Source organism: Rattus norvegicus, chromosome 11 (genome assembly GCF_036323735.1).
Source record: "Rattus norvegicus strain BN/NHsdMcwi chromosome 11, GRCr8, whole genome shotgun sequence".
Lineage (NCBI taxonomy): Eukaryota > Metazoa > Chordata > Mammalia > Rodentia > Muridae > Rattus > Rattus norvegicus.
Genome location: NC_086029.1, coordinates 47,212,446 through 47,227,977, shown reverse-complemented (window position 1 = coordinate 47,227,977; position 15,532 = coordinate 47,212,446). Strand labels below are relative to the sequence as shown.

General features: G+C 41.3%; 1 protein-coding gene and 1 non-coding gene across 23 annotated transcripts in view; both read right to left on the bottom strand.

Annotated features, from left to right (window-relative positions):
* Positions 1 to 15,532, bottom strand: part of Ttc3 (tetratricopeptide repeat domain 3) — a 99,847-nt gene that overhangs the window by 30,635 nt on the left and 53,680 nt on the right. For all 22 annotated transcript variants that reach the window (XM_039088473.2, XM_063270621.1, XM_063270625.1 and 19 more), the window contains 10 exons: positions 14,395 to 14,517; positions 13,274 to 13,375; positions 12,162 to 12,254; positions 11,538 to 11,602; positions 10,278 to 10,414; positions 8,515 to 8,841; positions 6,007 to 6,258; positions 5,476 to 5,522; positions 4,469 to 4,525; positions 3,059 to 3,129 (listed from right to left, as the gene is read on the bottom strand). In XM_039088473.2, coding sequence (XP_038944401.1) covers positions 3,059 to 3,129; positions 4,469 to 4,525; positions 5,476 to 5,522; positions 6,007 to 6,258; positions 8,515 to 8,841; positions 10,278 to 10,414; positions 11,538 to 11,602; positions 12,162 to 12,254; positions 13,274 to 13,375; positions 14,395 to 14,517 — 1,274 coding nt within the window. The remainder of the gene's footprint in view (positions 1 to 3,058; positions 3,130 to 4,468; positions 4,526 to 5,475; positions 5,523 to 6,006; positions 6,259 to 8,514; positions 8,842 to 10,277; positions 10,415 to 11,537; positions 11,603 to 12,161; positions 12,255 to 13,273; positions 13,376 to 14,394; positions 14,518 to 15,532) is intronic.
* Positions 8,972 to 9,135, bottom strand: LOC120095762 (U1 spliceosomal RNA). Its single transcript, XR_005491551.1, has one exon. It is a non-coding gene; the product is annotated as a U1 spliceosomal RNA (small nuclear RNA).

The following is a 15,532-nucleotide window of genomic DNA, read 5'->3' as shown; positions in this document are numbered from 1 at the left end:
GATAGCCAAAACTAAGGAGAAATACCCTGTCTCGAAAAACAAACAAAAATCAACATTGCATTCATTATAACTTATTGAAGAGTTAGAGACAAATGCAGATTTAAAATTATAACCACTAATCATTTAAAGGTTAACATAAGCTATTAATAAAAACATCTCTTTAAAACTCGTGTAGCAGCAGCATGAAGAACAGGAGATACCAGAACCAATTCAGACCAAACAGTACTTATAAGAATTCAGGCCTACATACTGCAGTGATCACCTCTGGGCTCAAGACAGGCTGCAAAGGGGTCCTCAAAGAGACAGGTAAGGACCAGCCACAGAGGACTGTCCCAGCTTTTCCTTATCAGCTCTTCCAGGGCCCAGAACCTGAGCCTAAAAAGGCTCCTGTGAAGAACAGAGGACCCGAGGGAAAAGGAACCAGCAACCAAAACAAATGTAGAAGAGGCTTGAGAGAGCAGAGCGCCCACAGGACTGGAAGCCAAGACGTATGGACAGTTTGCTTATAGTATGTTATGACAGACTTCTTACTCTTGAGACAGGATCTTACTCTGCAGCCCAGACTGATTTCAAATTTTTGGCAATCCTGCCTTAGTCTCCTAAGCACTGTTTAGGTATAAGCTAACATGGTTTTAACAAGGCTTTTAAATACCTGTTATTTAATTATATTATCGTTTTTCAAGTTGGTTTCTCTGTGTAGCTCTGGCTGTCTTTGTAAATCAGGATATTCTCAGAGTCTGCCTACTTTTCTCCCAAGAATTGGGACTAAAAGTGTGTGCCACCTCTTCTGGCCAGCTTTAAAAAGTCTTAAAGTCATACTATTAGTACAATAGTTCTACTGTTTTATGGGCAAAGAACTCATGTCATTAACAGAATGTCTCCAATGCTGGATGGGTGTGGAGGAAAACCACCTTCCCTTGACAGTTCTGAGTGGACAAGGATTCTGGTAAGTGTAGACACCTTGGTACAGCTTCCTTGGCATGGAAAAACATCGATTTTCATGCCTTCTTTCTTTTCCCTTTAAACCACCTGCATAAACTTAAGCCCCCTTAAAACCTGAGGTCTATTGGGTCCTGGACCCACAAAACTAGTTTTGCCTGATGTCAGGCAATGTGCCTTTTGCAGAGATATCAATATAGTCATCCTCCAGTCTGTGTACATGGAGTTCCAGGACAACCAACACTACACAGAGAAACCTTATCTCAAAAATATAACAAACACACAAAGGATGGCCATCGTCAAACAGCAGTGGGTCATTTTCAGGTTCATGGTTCTGTTGTCCTTTCATCTCTAGGCCTGAGTCAGGAGGAATCCTACGAGCCTTTCCTCATCTGGAGCACCTAACGAGCACTGTTTTGCATGTGTGTTTAAGACAGAGTCTAACTGCGTAGCTCTGGATGGCTTTGAACTTATTTCATTATGTTGTTAGCTTCATCTTCTGCCTCAGCCTGCCGAGAGCTAACACTACCATGTCCAGCTTACTTCGTGAGGTATTACATGGCTTTCTGATTTGGCAGGCCATCCCAGAAAGGAGTTTGAAAGTTATAGAATGTCCTTCCTAAAACACAGTGACTGTTGATGAATAGCATCTTTAATAAAGCTGCCCAGCGCTTGGTCCAGGAAGTACGAGCATGCTGGCACGAAGCCTGCGTGCAGTGGAACCGCCACTCCAGGGGGATGCAGACACTTCTGCAGCACCGTCTCTGTGATCTGCCTGTCTGCTTCTAAACTTCTGGCTTCTGTATGATTTCCACTCTTGCCAGCATGTGCTCTCTTTCTCCTGGGCATGCTCTCTTCTTTCTTTGAGGGGGCCTTTGGGCTTAGATGCTGGTTTAGATTTTAACACTCTAAAAGGACAAAACAGTCTGAGTGTGTGCTTCAAAAGCAGAACGTACGGTTTAAATGCTGGCCTGCTATTTGCCAGCTTTTCATTGTGGGCATGTCACTCCACGGAAACACTGCCTATCCTCTGAAGATGAGTGGATTAGTAAATGACTTCTATGTCCAAGTCCCAGAATAGAGACACACACGTCAGTTTCAGTAAGGACTGCGTTATGATCTGAATGTTTGTGAGTGACAGCTGCCAGCACTGTCTTAGGTTAAGATGCAATCGCCAGTCTGGATTAGAAAGAGGGTCCTTGGAGGCGGTCAGGGACACATGAAGGCACGCATCTGAGAACAGGAGCTGTGGCTGTGCTAATTCTGGAGAAGTATATATGGAGCTACTAGACTCTCCAACATGTGTGAACACAGGAAGATGGTGCCATCATGCATGCACCAGGAAGCACATGGCCTCTGTGACATCAGACTTCAGGCTTTGAACTGTAAGTAATACTCCTTTACTTTCTAGCTATTTAATTTGGGGTATGTTGTTTTGATAAATTCCTAGTTTCCTGTTCTTTAATTAACTAGATTTTAATGTTTTACTTGCATATATTAATGTTTTGCCAGCATATGTATGGTACCATGTGTGCCTAGCACTCTCAGCAGTGAGAAGAGGGCTTCAGATCCATCACAACTGGAGCATGGATGGCTGTGAGCTACCATGTAGGTTCTGGGAATCAAATCCAAGTCCTCTGCAAAAAACAGCAAGCATTCTTCACCTCTGACCCATCCCTCCACCTCAGATTTCTACAGTTTTAAGTGCTGCATTTCAAGGCATCTTGTCTTGCACAGCCCAAACTAGAAGAATTTCCCTTACTTAAAAAAGTCTTCATGCTTATTCACACAGAAAGAACTTTATAAACTGAGTCCCATTAATTACGCAAAATAATGAATTTCAGTGTGACAATTTCACACATTCATATCACATATCTGGTTTTATCTGTCTCATTATTTTAGTTTCTCCTTCCCCCATTCCTGTGACTTTAACACAGCTGAAATGAATTCTTAAGGTTATAATTCCTATAGCCATGGCATTAACTCAAGATGGACTATCATAATGGATGAAGGGGAGGGGAGGAGAAGAGAAGAAGAGGGAAACAAGCCTGTGGTAACCTGGCATGACCTTTAACACAGATATCTGAGTGACAATGAGGCAAAGCTAACCTATACTTACTTATGGTCTTCTGGAGTGACAGTCTCACTACTTGGTGTTACTGATGCTGTTCCAGATCCCACTAACATCGGCTGATTTAAAAGAAAGCAAAACAAGAATATTTTACCCTAAAAATGATGAGATTCTACCATAAATGACAAAAATAGTCTACCTTAAAAGTAACAGTATTCGGGGCTGGGGATTTAGCTCAGTGGTAGAGCGCTTACCTAGGAAGCGCAAGGCCCTGGGTTCGGTCCCCAGCTCCGAAAAAAAGAACCAAAAAAAAAAAAAAAAAAAAAAAAGTAACAGTATTCGACTCTAAAACTGCATGGAAGAAAAAACTGACCATTAGAATTAGTGAGAATTTACATAAACACATACATGCCGACTGTCAACACTGAAAAGCCTACTCCACGTTTATCATAAATAGAATACAGTATTATAAATTTTTTTTTCTTTTTTTCGGAGCTGGGGACCAAACCCAGGACCTGAGCTAAATCCCCAACCCCAGTATTATAAATTTTAACAGCTAGAAATAGATTGAAATTAAAACTTTGGGTAGTTTCCAATATTTCCAAAAATGTAAATGCGACTGTAACTTAATGTAAACAAACTCTCTTTTTCGTCAAAGACACAAAGTTGAGCTGTGTGGAAACGTCCACTGCTTGCTCACTCTTGCTTTCCTTCTCCCCCAGGCCCTTCCCTCCTATGCTAGAGCCACAAAGATCTCCCCTCATCATTTAAAATAATGCTCTTCTGTCTCCTGCGCTTGGAGTTAAAGTGAAAAGAAGGACGAGATCCTAGCAATCCTAACATCATTAAGATGACTGGATTTATCACTTCTGACAAACAAATGTTTTGACAAACATCTTAACAGAAATAACTGTCAAAGAAGTTCTGAACACAAAAAGCCAAAGACCTTCATACTTGTTCATAAAATTCAGTGAAGTGATATAATTACTAACTGTATGTGCATGGACTCCATTGGTGTATGCATTGTATGGGTTTTCGCAGGTGCCCTGGCACATATGTGTGCATGTGTGACAGGGCATAGGCTTTATCAGGTATCTTCATCAGCCCGGTGTCTCACTAAGCCTGGGGCACCCCCACCTGGGGACGGGGATTGCCGACCAGCAAGTTTCAGGGAACCAGCTGCACCTGGCTGTTACAGGTGCTGAAGAGCCAAGACAGAGACCCAGACTGCCTGGCTCACAGCCTTCCTGCCAACTGTCCCTTCATGAGGCCTTGCATGTGTTCATGCAGAAGAATCTAGAAAAGTAAAGAGCAATGAAGATTTTAAGAGTAGCTAAGTATCTTTAAAGTCTAAGGTCAATTTACAAGATGCTTCAAATGTTCCCAGAGCTGCTTCCTTCTCACTAGCATCCAAGACAGTGGCAGAGACTGGAGAGTCACGGCAGAAGGTACTCTTACCTTTGAATCTTTTGGCTTCTTTTTCTTGCCTTTGTTTTTTACCTTGATACAACCAAACTAAAAAAATGAAAAAGAACATCAATGAGTCCTCATATAGTAGAATCATAAATTGTAACAAAAATCACATTCATTTTCCTTGACAGTCATACATTAAATATACAGTGTCTAGCAGTCACACAGTGAGCACAGCCCTCCAGGTCCCACGAGGAGCCGAACAACACTACTCAGTACAACTACAATAACACTGCTCTAACAGTTCAGCCTCCACTTCAACAGGGCTTATGCTATTTCAATAACGAATCAGACTTTTAGGTAATTCTGGGGTGCATGGTAGCATTTTACCGACACTCCTTTCACTAATAAATAAGTCAGACCTCCTGTTCGTGGCCATACACTGGACAGAACAGTGAATGAAAGACTCGCCTTCTCACAAGGTTTGCTCACTGCTTTCTCACATTTGGCAAGACGCATCAACTACAGAAGTTTAAGACATGTTTCAAGGACAGATGATCCTTAACACTGGCAAAGATGCCTGTTTCTCTCACTGTCAAGGAAGAGTTCCTAGCCTGCTGGAGAGCATGAAAAGAGCCACAGTCCATGAGGAAAGGCAGTTCAGTTTTGCAGCATCTCAGTTAAACCAACAAGAGCTCCTTCGAGAACAAAGCATCTGCCTCTTTCTAAAATGAACATTTGTTAACAGGTCTCCTGTAGCCTTAAGTCGAGCTGAACTCACGATGTAGCTAAGGATATTCTTGAACATCTGGTCCTGTCTCTACTTCCTGAGCGGTGAAATTAAAGGCCTGTGCCGCCATGTGCAGTTATACACTACTAAGGATGCAACTCAGGGCTTCATGCATTCTAGGTACCCCTAGCCACTGAACTACATTTCCAGTCCCTCCCACAGTCAGGCTTGTGTTTCAGGTTAGTCTGTGACCTAGGAAGCAGGGAAGCTCTGGCCTGGCTTTTCCTCATCTAACAAAAAAGCCACCAAGGACTCAAGGACTTACCGGCATTTCATCACTGTCTTGCTTCCTTAGCACAGTGCATCGGCTGTCTGCAGGAAGAACAGGAGGTCCTGTGAGGTGACTCAATCACCTGGACTTTCTTATCACACACTGAAGCCTATGAAACCACCCTGGGACTGTCAGCATGCCTGTGCCCTGACAATGCAGTTTACAGGTCAAGGGCAAAATAACTGACTAATGTGAAGTCAATCCAGAAAAGCACACAGCTTCAATCCAAGTCAGTATTCTCAGTGCCATTTAGGCAAGGAGGTGGTAATACAGAGATGCCTGATGCCAACAATTCCCATGTTCTACTACCGCCCTCCCAAACCCCTGTAACTCTGTAACTCAATGCTGGCACAATGAAATGAAACAGCAATGAAGCTGAAGGATTAGTGAAGGCCTTGGGAAGAAGCCTGAGGAGGCCTGGGAGGCTGTTCATGTGTATATAGGCTGAAATATGCTAGGTTCCTTACTGTTTTGTCCTGACGTGTAATATTAGATATACTACACAATTAAATTTGCTTCACATACCCATTATATCAAAGAACTCGTCTAAAGCACTGTGCAAGGCGGGGAACTTGTCCCTGTGCTCTTCCAGCAGCCATATTAAGCAGCGTGCTTCCATTACTGATGCTGGCTCACAGAAGTAATCAAGTTGCTTTCCTTCTATAGAACCTAGTTTATGGCCATATTTCTCACTCCAAAGGAAAGTCACAATGTTAAAATCAAGCTCTTTGAGAGATGCTCCATAGCGAGTAAAAAAGGGTCCTGTGGCATCTAAGCCTGCAACAGAGCAAAGCATAAATCACAAGGGCCACAGTATTTACTGCAGCAAAATCCATCACGGCTTTGGAAATGATTCTGTGTACAGTCTGTGTATATGTTCAGTGAAAATATTTAAATAGATTAGTCAAAAACAATGCATTTCACAAACAAGATTAAACACTGAGTTAACAATTATAATAATTCTAATGGTTCTATTATGAAAATGACACTAAATTCCCTTAAAAACTTAATATTATTTTCCACTAACTCTTGACTTTTGTTTCTGATTGAATTGTCAAGATTTTATGTTTCCCGATATGCTTTCCATACCAGCAAAACATCAGTAATACATAAATCTCTCCAAATGCCTTGAAAGAACTATGCTAGACAGACTCCTCCTCAAATACCTACAAGAGTTGTTTCTTTTTTTTTTTTTTTGTTCTTTTTTTCAGAGCTGGGGACCGAACCCAGGGCCTTGCGCTTCCTAGGTAAGCGCTCTACCACTGAGCTAAATCCCCAGCCCCACAAGAGTTGTTTCTTATCTTCCCAGACTGGGGCAACCCCAGATGCCCCATGGCATAACAGGGAGCTTTACTCCCTACTCACAGCCTCCAAAGTGCTAATCAAAATTGATTTGCCTTCCCATGATGCCTCACAGGCACGGTAGGTGTCAAGTCAGCAAGAGATCAATCCTGAATGACTGATTCCTCCAAACAAAATACTTAGCTGTAGAAGTCACATGGTACAGAAATTTGTATCTTTAACAAGACCTGCCAATGAAGAGATGCACTGATGTTCCTTAGCTGGTCCTGGCCACATTGTGTGCTCCAAAAGGAATGTAAGCAAACAGTGATGAGTTTCTAATGTTAATTTTCTCTCTCTTGCAAATCTGTTTCTTTCTCCCTCTCTTTTATACTGATCAAATACACTGGCTTCTAAATTAAACATATTTTGTGAGAAGGAAGCAAAATCCCATGAATTGAAAATTATTTCCTTTATTAAATAAATGTGCTTTAATTTAGGTTAGAATAAAAGCTTAGACTCATTTTATATCTAGACAGTGCACAAGCATACTTCAGAATGAACGTGAATTACATCAAAAGGAGCTAAGCGGGGTTGGGGATTTAGCTCAGTGGTAGAGCGCTTGCCTAGCAAGTGCAAGGCCCTGGGTTCAGTCCCCAGCTCCGAAAAAAGAAAAAAAAAAAAAAGAAAAAAAAAAAAAAGGAGCTAAGCCATCCTCCTGCTAGTGAGGAATACAAGCGTCAAATAGTGCTGACTACAACAGACAGTGCTGGGTCTTCCAGTCCCTGGAGCACAACTCAATAAGCCTTCTTCTCCACCTCAAGTCCATCTTCTACGGCAAAAAACCTAAGCAATAACTTTTTAATTTGCTCATCTTATCATTTAAGAGTAATTTTCTAGGACCAAAAACCAATGAAGACCTATGCAGACACAGGTGTTTAGCTCTCTAACTCTGCCAAGCTTACTGCCTTCTTATGTCATCAGTCCCCACAACCCTGGACTGACTGGAAAGGAGCTGTTCCCTTTTCTGTGGATTTCCTTCCTAGTTTTTACCAACAGTTGCTAAGTGAGGCACACATTGTGCCAGGCCAGCTGCCATTCTAGTCATCATTACAATACAGCCTCATAAGTGCCAAGGACACCCACCCTCACCTAGTGTTACAACCATGGCATCTCCAGTCCTTGCAGTCCTTCGACACAGAGCTTGCATGCAAGAAGTTTTCTTAATCTTTCCTTCTCCGAGTCAAATCAGCAAAATTAGAACAGAACAAAAGTAGTTGTATAATCCTGCCATTCGTAATAGCCAAGTACAATGCCCTGGGTACTTCACAACTAGCCTCACGGACTGGTGCTTTTAAACAGTTATCCATGGAGTCTAGATTTTCTGGTTTTTTTTTTTTTCTTAGCACAAACACTGCACTGACATCAGACAGCACAATCGTACAGCTACTTCTGCTTAGTTTACACACAGACAGGTAGCTCAGCACAGTTAGGTACTGACCTTCCCTGTGCCTTCATCTTTTGGAAGTGTCTTATAACCTATCTATAGTGTAACCTAATTATAATCTATCCTAGAGCAGCCTAAAAAGCACCTGTGTAGGGAGGGAGACAGAGAATATCTTTAGCCACACAAAAACATAGTCATGCCTTTAAGACATTGCAAATAATAGAACAGCAAAGTAAAAAGGATTCAGAGGCTTGTATTTGCCCTTCCTTTTGAATACCCCCACTCTAGAATTTAAAAGTACATACCAAAGCTATTCAGTCTCTGGATCCAGGGAGCTAACTTGGGGTCTAACTCTTTAAGCTCACTCAAAACATGCAGAAATATCCGTGTCTTTACTCTGTTCTTTTCTTGAATCAAGTGACCGATAACATAGTCCACTGCTTCATGAACAAAATTTTTGCTAGAAAAACATGTTGTGTAGTCTTCTGTGCTCAGAACCTTCCAAGACAGCAACTCTTTGAGAAGCGTGGAAGTGTTCAACACAACAGATTTAATCTTGTCAGCATTCTGCTTTATGCACTGAAGGATTCTGTCATCAAGAAACTGACAACTCTGAGCGCTTTCTACAGTTTCTAAGGAAAAGGAGAAAGGTTAAAGGGATAAGTAGAACTCACATGCAATTATACAAACTTGGAAGGAGATAATGCAACATGCATAGTAACACAAAACATGTCTGCTCTCTTAAATGATACTTATATTCTACAGGGCAGAACATGAACACAGTTCCCCACTACCACAAATTATGTAGTCAAGTTTCATGCTTTTTGGTGAAACTGCAGGGGTCAGCACATCCAGAGTGCAGTGAGTCAGCCTTGCCAAGGAAAACCATGTTTCTGGCCACGCCATCTCCCATGCCAAGTAACTATCTGACTCTGCTTTGACTTATACAAACCACTCAGGAAAGTTTAAATTTGAAATATGCACATTTAATAGTTACTTTGAAAAGGCCAGAAAGTTCAAATTAAGCCAAAAATTGAGAAAAAAGCTATTTGGGAGGCTGAGGCAGGAAGATCACACATTTGAGGCCCACTCTGGGTGTAAGGGCCGACCTGAGCAACTGAGTGAAAGGCCTCCAAATACAAGGAGGAGAGCTGGGCCAGATCCACTCACTGCACTTGCCAGGTTTATGGGTTCAATCCCCAAACCCCAAAGCAAGTACTTTACAATCTTCTTTTCAGATCACTTAGGTAAGAACATTTAAAACTATATTTAAAAACTTTTTTCCCTCTAAAATAAGCTTAATTCTTTCAAATATACTTCCCTAGCCTCACCAACTAAACTTCAAATGCAATATTCTTAGTCTGTAAGCATGCAAAATTAACACATTTGCTGAAAAAAAAAATCAGCATGAAAGAATTTTGATTTACTTAAAGCATTTCTCAAATACTAGGCATATGAAAACAACTAAACAGCAAATGGGAAATATTTCATCTGAGAAACATGCAACAGAAAAGGGGCAAACGCTATTTCAAGTCAAAGCTGAAAAAATCAATGTGAGCTACACTGGCAGGTTCACAAGCCAATCTCTGACGTAATACACTGGCTGTCAGGACACAAGGCTGCTTGGCATTGTTCCAGATCGTTTCTATGCTTGCTCAGAGCACTGGACCGTGGATCCATTAGCACAACTTACAGTACAGCCCAGTGTACAGATAAGCTGCCATCACTAGAGAAGAGGTTCACGAGGGGGTCTGCACTACAGTGAGAGTTCTCCATACCAACCTACTTGTCTCAGAATAACAGGAGGCTGTACACTGTTTTAGGTTTCGCTTTCTGGGGACAGAGCCTTGCTATGTATTCCAAGATGGCCTCCTGCACCTTAGCTTCCTAAGTGCTAGGATTAACCACATTTAGTAGATTGTAACAAAAATCTGGTTTTTTTATTCAAACAGTAACTACAAGTGATATTTGATTCAGTAAAAACTAGTCTGAAGCCATCTAGAATGAATGTGCGCATCTGTCCTTTAAACAGGTGTATACTATCGTCACCATTTGTGCTTTCAAATACCTTCCGGCTCTTCAGGTTTAGGTGGATTACTTTCTCTTAAGTCCTCTTCCATTCTTTCTTGTGCCAACTTTTTTGCCTCTTGTTTTTGGATCTTTCTCTTCAATTTTTTGTCTTCTTTCAGTCTTAACTTCTCTAGACTGATAGACAGTTACAATTAGTGACAATTTCTCTTTGTGTTAACACCATTTTCTTTCTCTAGTACAGAAATATTCTCCATAAAAGTCAGGACACTTTAATAATCAGAACCTGTTCTTAACTTCTGTTCAAATCAAAACCTATTGATCTATAACATCAATTCAGTCAAAATAAGGAACTTATTTCATGAGAACAGAACCTCAATTATTAAATGACACCTAACTAAAGGTGCCATCCCTAACCACTTCGATACTGAGTCCAGGTATACAGACTACAGCACAGTCAATGCGAAAGCAAACGTCCTCTGCGAGGACACATGTTTAACCTCTCATCACAAAGCCAGGTCTCACAGGAAACCAGTTATGCCCCACTACGTGATGGCTTGGTTGATGTGGCACAGTGAAAATATTCCCACAAGTAATTCTGTTCACCTTCTCCTCTGCTTTTTCTTGGTCACAAATGACACTAGTAAAAGAAGAATCACTCTTCAGAATGAAAAGATGCAGGACAAGAGAAAGAAAAAGGGACTGGAATTATCTGGACTGAACAAGGTGCCTCACAGAGGTGAGTAGTGACACACATACTGAGAATGTCCAGGTAAGAACTAGTGACTGGCTCCAAATGTCCGCCGAAAAGATGAAACATGTTTAAAATGCTTTGGAATTAAAGGTAAAACGTCCAAAAAAGAAATAGACCATTTCCACCCAAGTGCCCAATCTGTTTACCAAACATCACAACATGAAATGGCTTAATTTCAAGCATCAATCACTAAATGATTCTGGTTCAAGTTTAGCCTAGTTCCTTTCGTTTTAAGAATACACAAAATCATTTTCAAATATTTGTTTTGTATGCACAACTTTAAAAAACAGAATAATTTAGAAACTTAAATTACTATAATTATATTCTACAAGGTATCATAAAACTACTGTTTGATCTTAAAAGTCTTACCTAGAGACAGGAAGGAGGAGAGGGTGAGAAGCCATGCAGGTGATGTTAAGATTCTGCTCTGTGTATTTACAGGTTGTTATTAATGTTCTCAAGAGATGGGTGGTACCGGGCTTTGTATGTTTAAGTGGACAATTATATCTTACCAATTGGGTCAAAGGTTTAAAAAAAAAGTCTTACCTAGAACATTTCTGTTTCAGAACAGGTCTTGAAGGAGCCTTTTCTTTTACGACCTTGTGTTCAAACTTAAAATAAAACAAAGGCATCTAAGATTTTTCTCATTCTTCCATGGTACAAAACACAAAAGCATAGGTAATAAGCACTTCAGAAGCACACACCACCAATGCTAACTGACAGAACAGTAGAGAGACTCTCACCCACACAGAAGCTCAGGAAGCTTTAACAAAGTAATTTACTGAAAAGTGGAACAGGACAGGAGACACTTTAGGAAGAAGTTTTTAAAAATTGCAACCAAGCAAAAAACCAATAAACGCTGTGTTCTCACAGCTACTGACTGCTGTTACCCCAGACTGCAAAATTCAAAATAACCTAAGGCACCCTTCCTGCTCCCTAAAGTCCACATCCCCAACAATACCCAAAAGTTTGAGGGGTTTCAATCAGAGAGCAAAACCAGTATAACTAGAATGCAAACCGCTCTGCCCAGTGTCACTGACTGAGAACGCCTCACTGCAACGCACACCGTAATATCCCTGCCTTCTCAAAGACGGGATCCACACCACACAAGTCCACACACTTAAACCGTGTCTCATCAGCTTTGTGAAGCAACCTTTATTAGACACTTACTTCACATTTAACTTGGCCACCACTGCTAAAGATGATAATCTTAGAAATGATTCCTTCACAGTCAGGGGTGAGACAAATTCCTTGTAGAAAATCCTTTTTGAATTAAAAGGAAAAAAAGATTATGTTTACAGTAGATAAACGTATACATGTACACCATTAAATCCACAAAGGATTGTGAAATGACAGTACAGCCTCCTTCAGTAAGCCCTAAAGTTCATCTAAGAAGATTATATATTCTGAGTGTGACTTGCTTTGTCAAAGGCAAATGAGCTCACGTGACATAAGCTATGTCACAGCAGCAGCTCCGTCCCTCCCTTCAGGGACAGGCCATTGCACTTCCCCACTAAGACAAGAACATGTCCCAGAGAAAGCCTTGTTCAACTTGCTTTCAGAAACAGAGAACATGGCACACAGAACACAGCTGCCACTGCTCCACCCTGATCAACAACTGAAAGCTTTAAATCACATAATCAGGAGATTGGATTTCTCAGTAAAGACAGTCAGGGAACACTGGTGGAGGGAGGGCATTTAGATTCCATGCCAGCTTGAGGTACAGCCTCCTCCTAGTCACATAGGAGCTGACTCCCTAACTTCAGTAATTCCTCCTGATGAGTTATAGCAATCTCTTCCTGCCCCAAGAGCGATTTGAAAGGTTTCCTTAAATCCACAGATAATACATACCAGATGTATAATGTACTAATGCAGATTAGACCATAAACTTACACCTTCTTTCCAGGGTTCTGAATAATTGCAAGCACCCCGCATGGGAACCAACAGTACACATTTTACCTGTCCAGTCTTTGTCCATCAATGCTGTCTGGCCATAACTGGGATGGTCTCAGAGAACTAACACTGTAGCGTATAACCAAGATACAGGTGAGGAAAGCGAGTGCGGAGACATTTCCTTTGGTTACAATGGCAAAATGCAGAAGCTAAGTACCTGCCTTCCAGTCACAGGGAATATAAACACACACTTTCCTGCCTTGTCACTACTGCTATGGAAAACCTTCTAATTCTAGGTGCAATCCCAGGGAGGAAATACACACTTCTTAAAGACTTTTTAAAAAGGTTTTCAGAGTAAAATAATGCAAAAACACAACTTTATGCCTTACCTTGTCAATTTTATCATTAAAAGTTGTTGTTTTTAACTTTTTCCAGCAGTTCATGTGAAATTCTACTTTACAGTATTGGCAACAGCTAATTCGTATAAAACCCTGGGATTTAAAGAAAATATGCATTTAAAAAAAGTCTATACCAACACATTCATAATAGTATCCACTGAAATAACTAGAAATCTTATCTTCACCAATAGATACGAGGCATATTTCCGTATGGTGTGATACACTCTACTTCCCAAATGCCTGGCTATGCTGTGAGAGAACTTGACTCTCACTTTTACAGTAGGAAGGTGGCTGTCCCTCCTAATGTACCAAATGTCAGATAAACATCATTTCATCTGACCTACATCTGCTACCTCCTTTTCTTCGTCCTCCTACTTTTTAGATTTATTTATCTATTTATTATATATGAGTACAGGGTCGCTGTCTTCAGACACTCCAGGAGAGAACATCGGATCTCATTACAGATGGTTGTGAGCCACCATGTGGGTGCTGGGATTTGAACTCAGGACCTCTGGAAGAGCAGTCAGTGCTCTTAACCACTAAGCCATCTCTCCAGCCTGGTTTAAGGGTTTTGAGACAACATTCCACTGCGTAACCCAGCAGGTTTTGACCTTGCAACACTTTTGACTTAGCCTCCAAGAAACCAGGATTTCAAGTGAGGGGGCCTCTTAACCACTGGGTCATCTCTCCAGCCCAGGCTTCTACTACCTTCCCAAGTAAACTAATAAATCATTCAGATACGCAACACGTTTCCCCTCAGTTAGGTCTCTACAGGATAATTATCTAGAGGATAATTCAGGACTAAATGGCCTTTAAATTCCAATTTTACAACATATTTAAAATGTAATGACTCAGAGGATACAATCATTTTGCTTCCTATGTTTCAGTAGCTACAGAGAAAATGGAGCCAGCTAGCCAGCTTTCTCAGGTTACCAGACAACTCTTACCATTAGCTATGGTTCCTCTGGTTTCCATGTGTGATAACAGAGAGCTTCAGGGGAGGAAAGGGGACATAAGAGTGCTACTGAGCAAGAGCACCCTGAGCCTCCCTGCAGAGAACCACCTCTGAGTTCCTTCTGAGATGCTATGGGAAATGTAAGTTCACTATTTACCTTGAAGTCTGGGTCAGTTAGGTAAATCTGGATTTTGGAAAACCCACGGCACTTCTGATAGCAACAAACAGCATCCGGCACAGGAGGAAACTTGCATTCTTCAACAAACTTCTCTAACATCACCTAAACAGAATAAAGAACAATGGCACACACTGTCCAAACTTTCATGTGCCAACAAAACTGTCTATACAGGCTTGGGGACGTTATCTTCAGCAGCTACACTTTTGTAGCCATGGACTGTCGCTTTACAATTACAGCTTAGAAATCTCTGTCAGGATTGACAGGGCTTATAGAAGGTAGAGCGGCCTCAGGATGGCCCTCTGCACATCACTTCACCTGTAATCAGCACTCCTGCCTGCCCTCTAAGCCCCTTTGCACTTGTACTTGTTGATCCTGAGGCCACCGAGACCCATGCCATGTCTGTAGCCCCACAAGATCTTACTGGGTTTTGTGTACTCACCAACCCTTGGTGCTGCTCTTCACTGACAGCTTTGCTGAGCTATAACTGCTATACCAGATAATTCATATAGAGTACAATAATATATTCAAATTTATGTGTTCTATCTTATCGTGATTTCAAGGTTTGTCCTCCTGGTGACATGTGCCAGTGCCTTTTATTCATTTGTTCCTCATGTGACACACTAGTCATTTCTGCCTTCAGCATACTTTAATTTGTACAAATCTGTCTGTGTTTTGTGATTGTGAACATGCGCCATGTGAGTGCCTGGTGCTGCACAGCTCAGAAGAGATCATTAGATACCTGGAATGGAGTTCAGGATGGTTGTAACCTATCATGTGGGGCTGAGAATTGAGCCTGAATCCTCCAAAGGAAACAAATGCTCTTACTCACTGGGCCATGGCTCTAGATCCCACTCCCTCAGGCTATTATTATAGACTGGCATAGCTGTTCAGACATCAAGTGCTTTTGAAAACATTTTCCTTTGTGCATACTGAGGTACAAAATGGCTGTATCATACAGTAACTGATCCAGCATCCTAAGGGATTGTCAGGCTACTTCACTATAGCAGATTTACTGTTTATATTAGACCTGCAATGCATAAGGGGCTCTGTATTCCTATGTCTTTGCTACAGCCTGGTAGGTGCCAAGTGGCATTTTCCTCTGGTTTTCATTCGTATT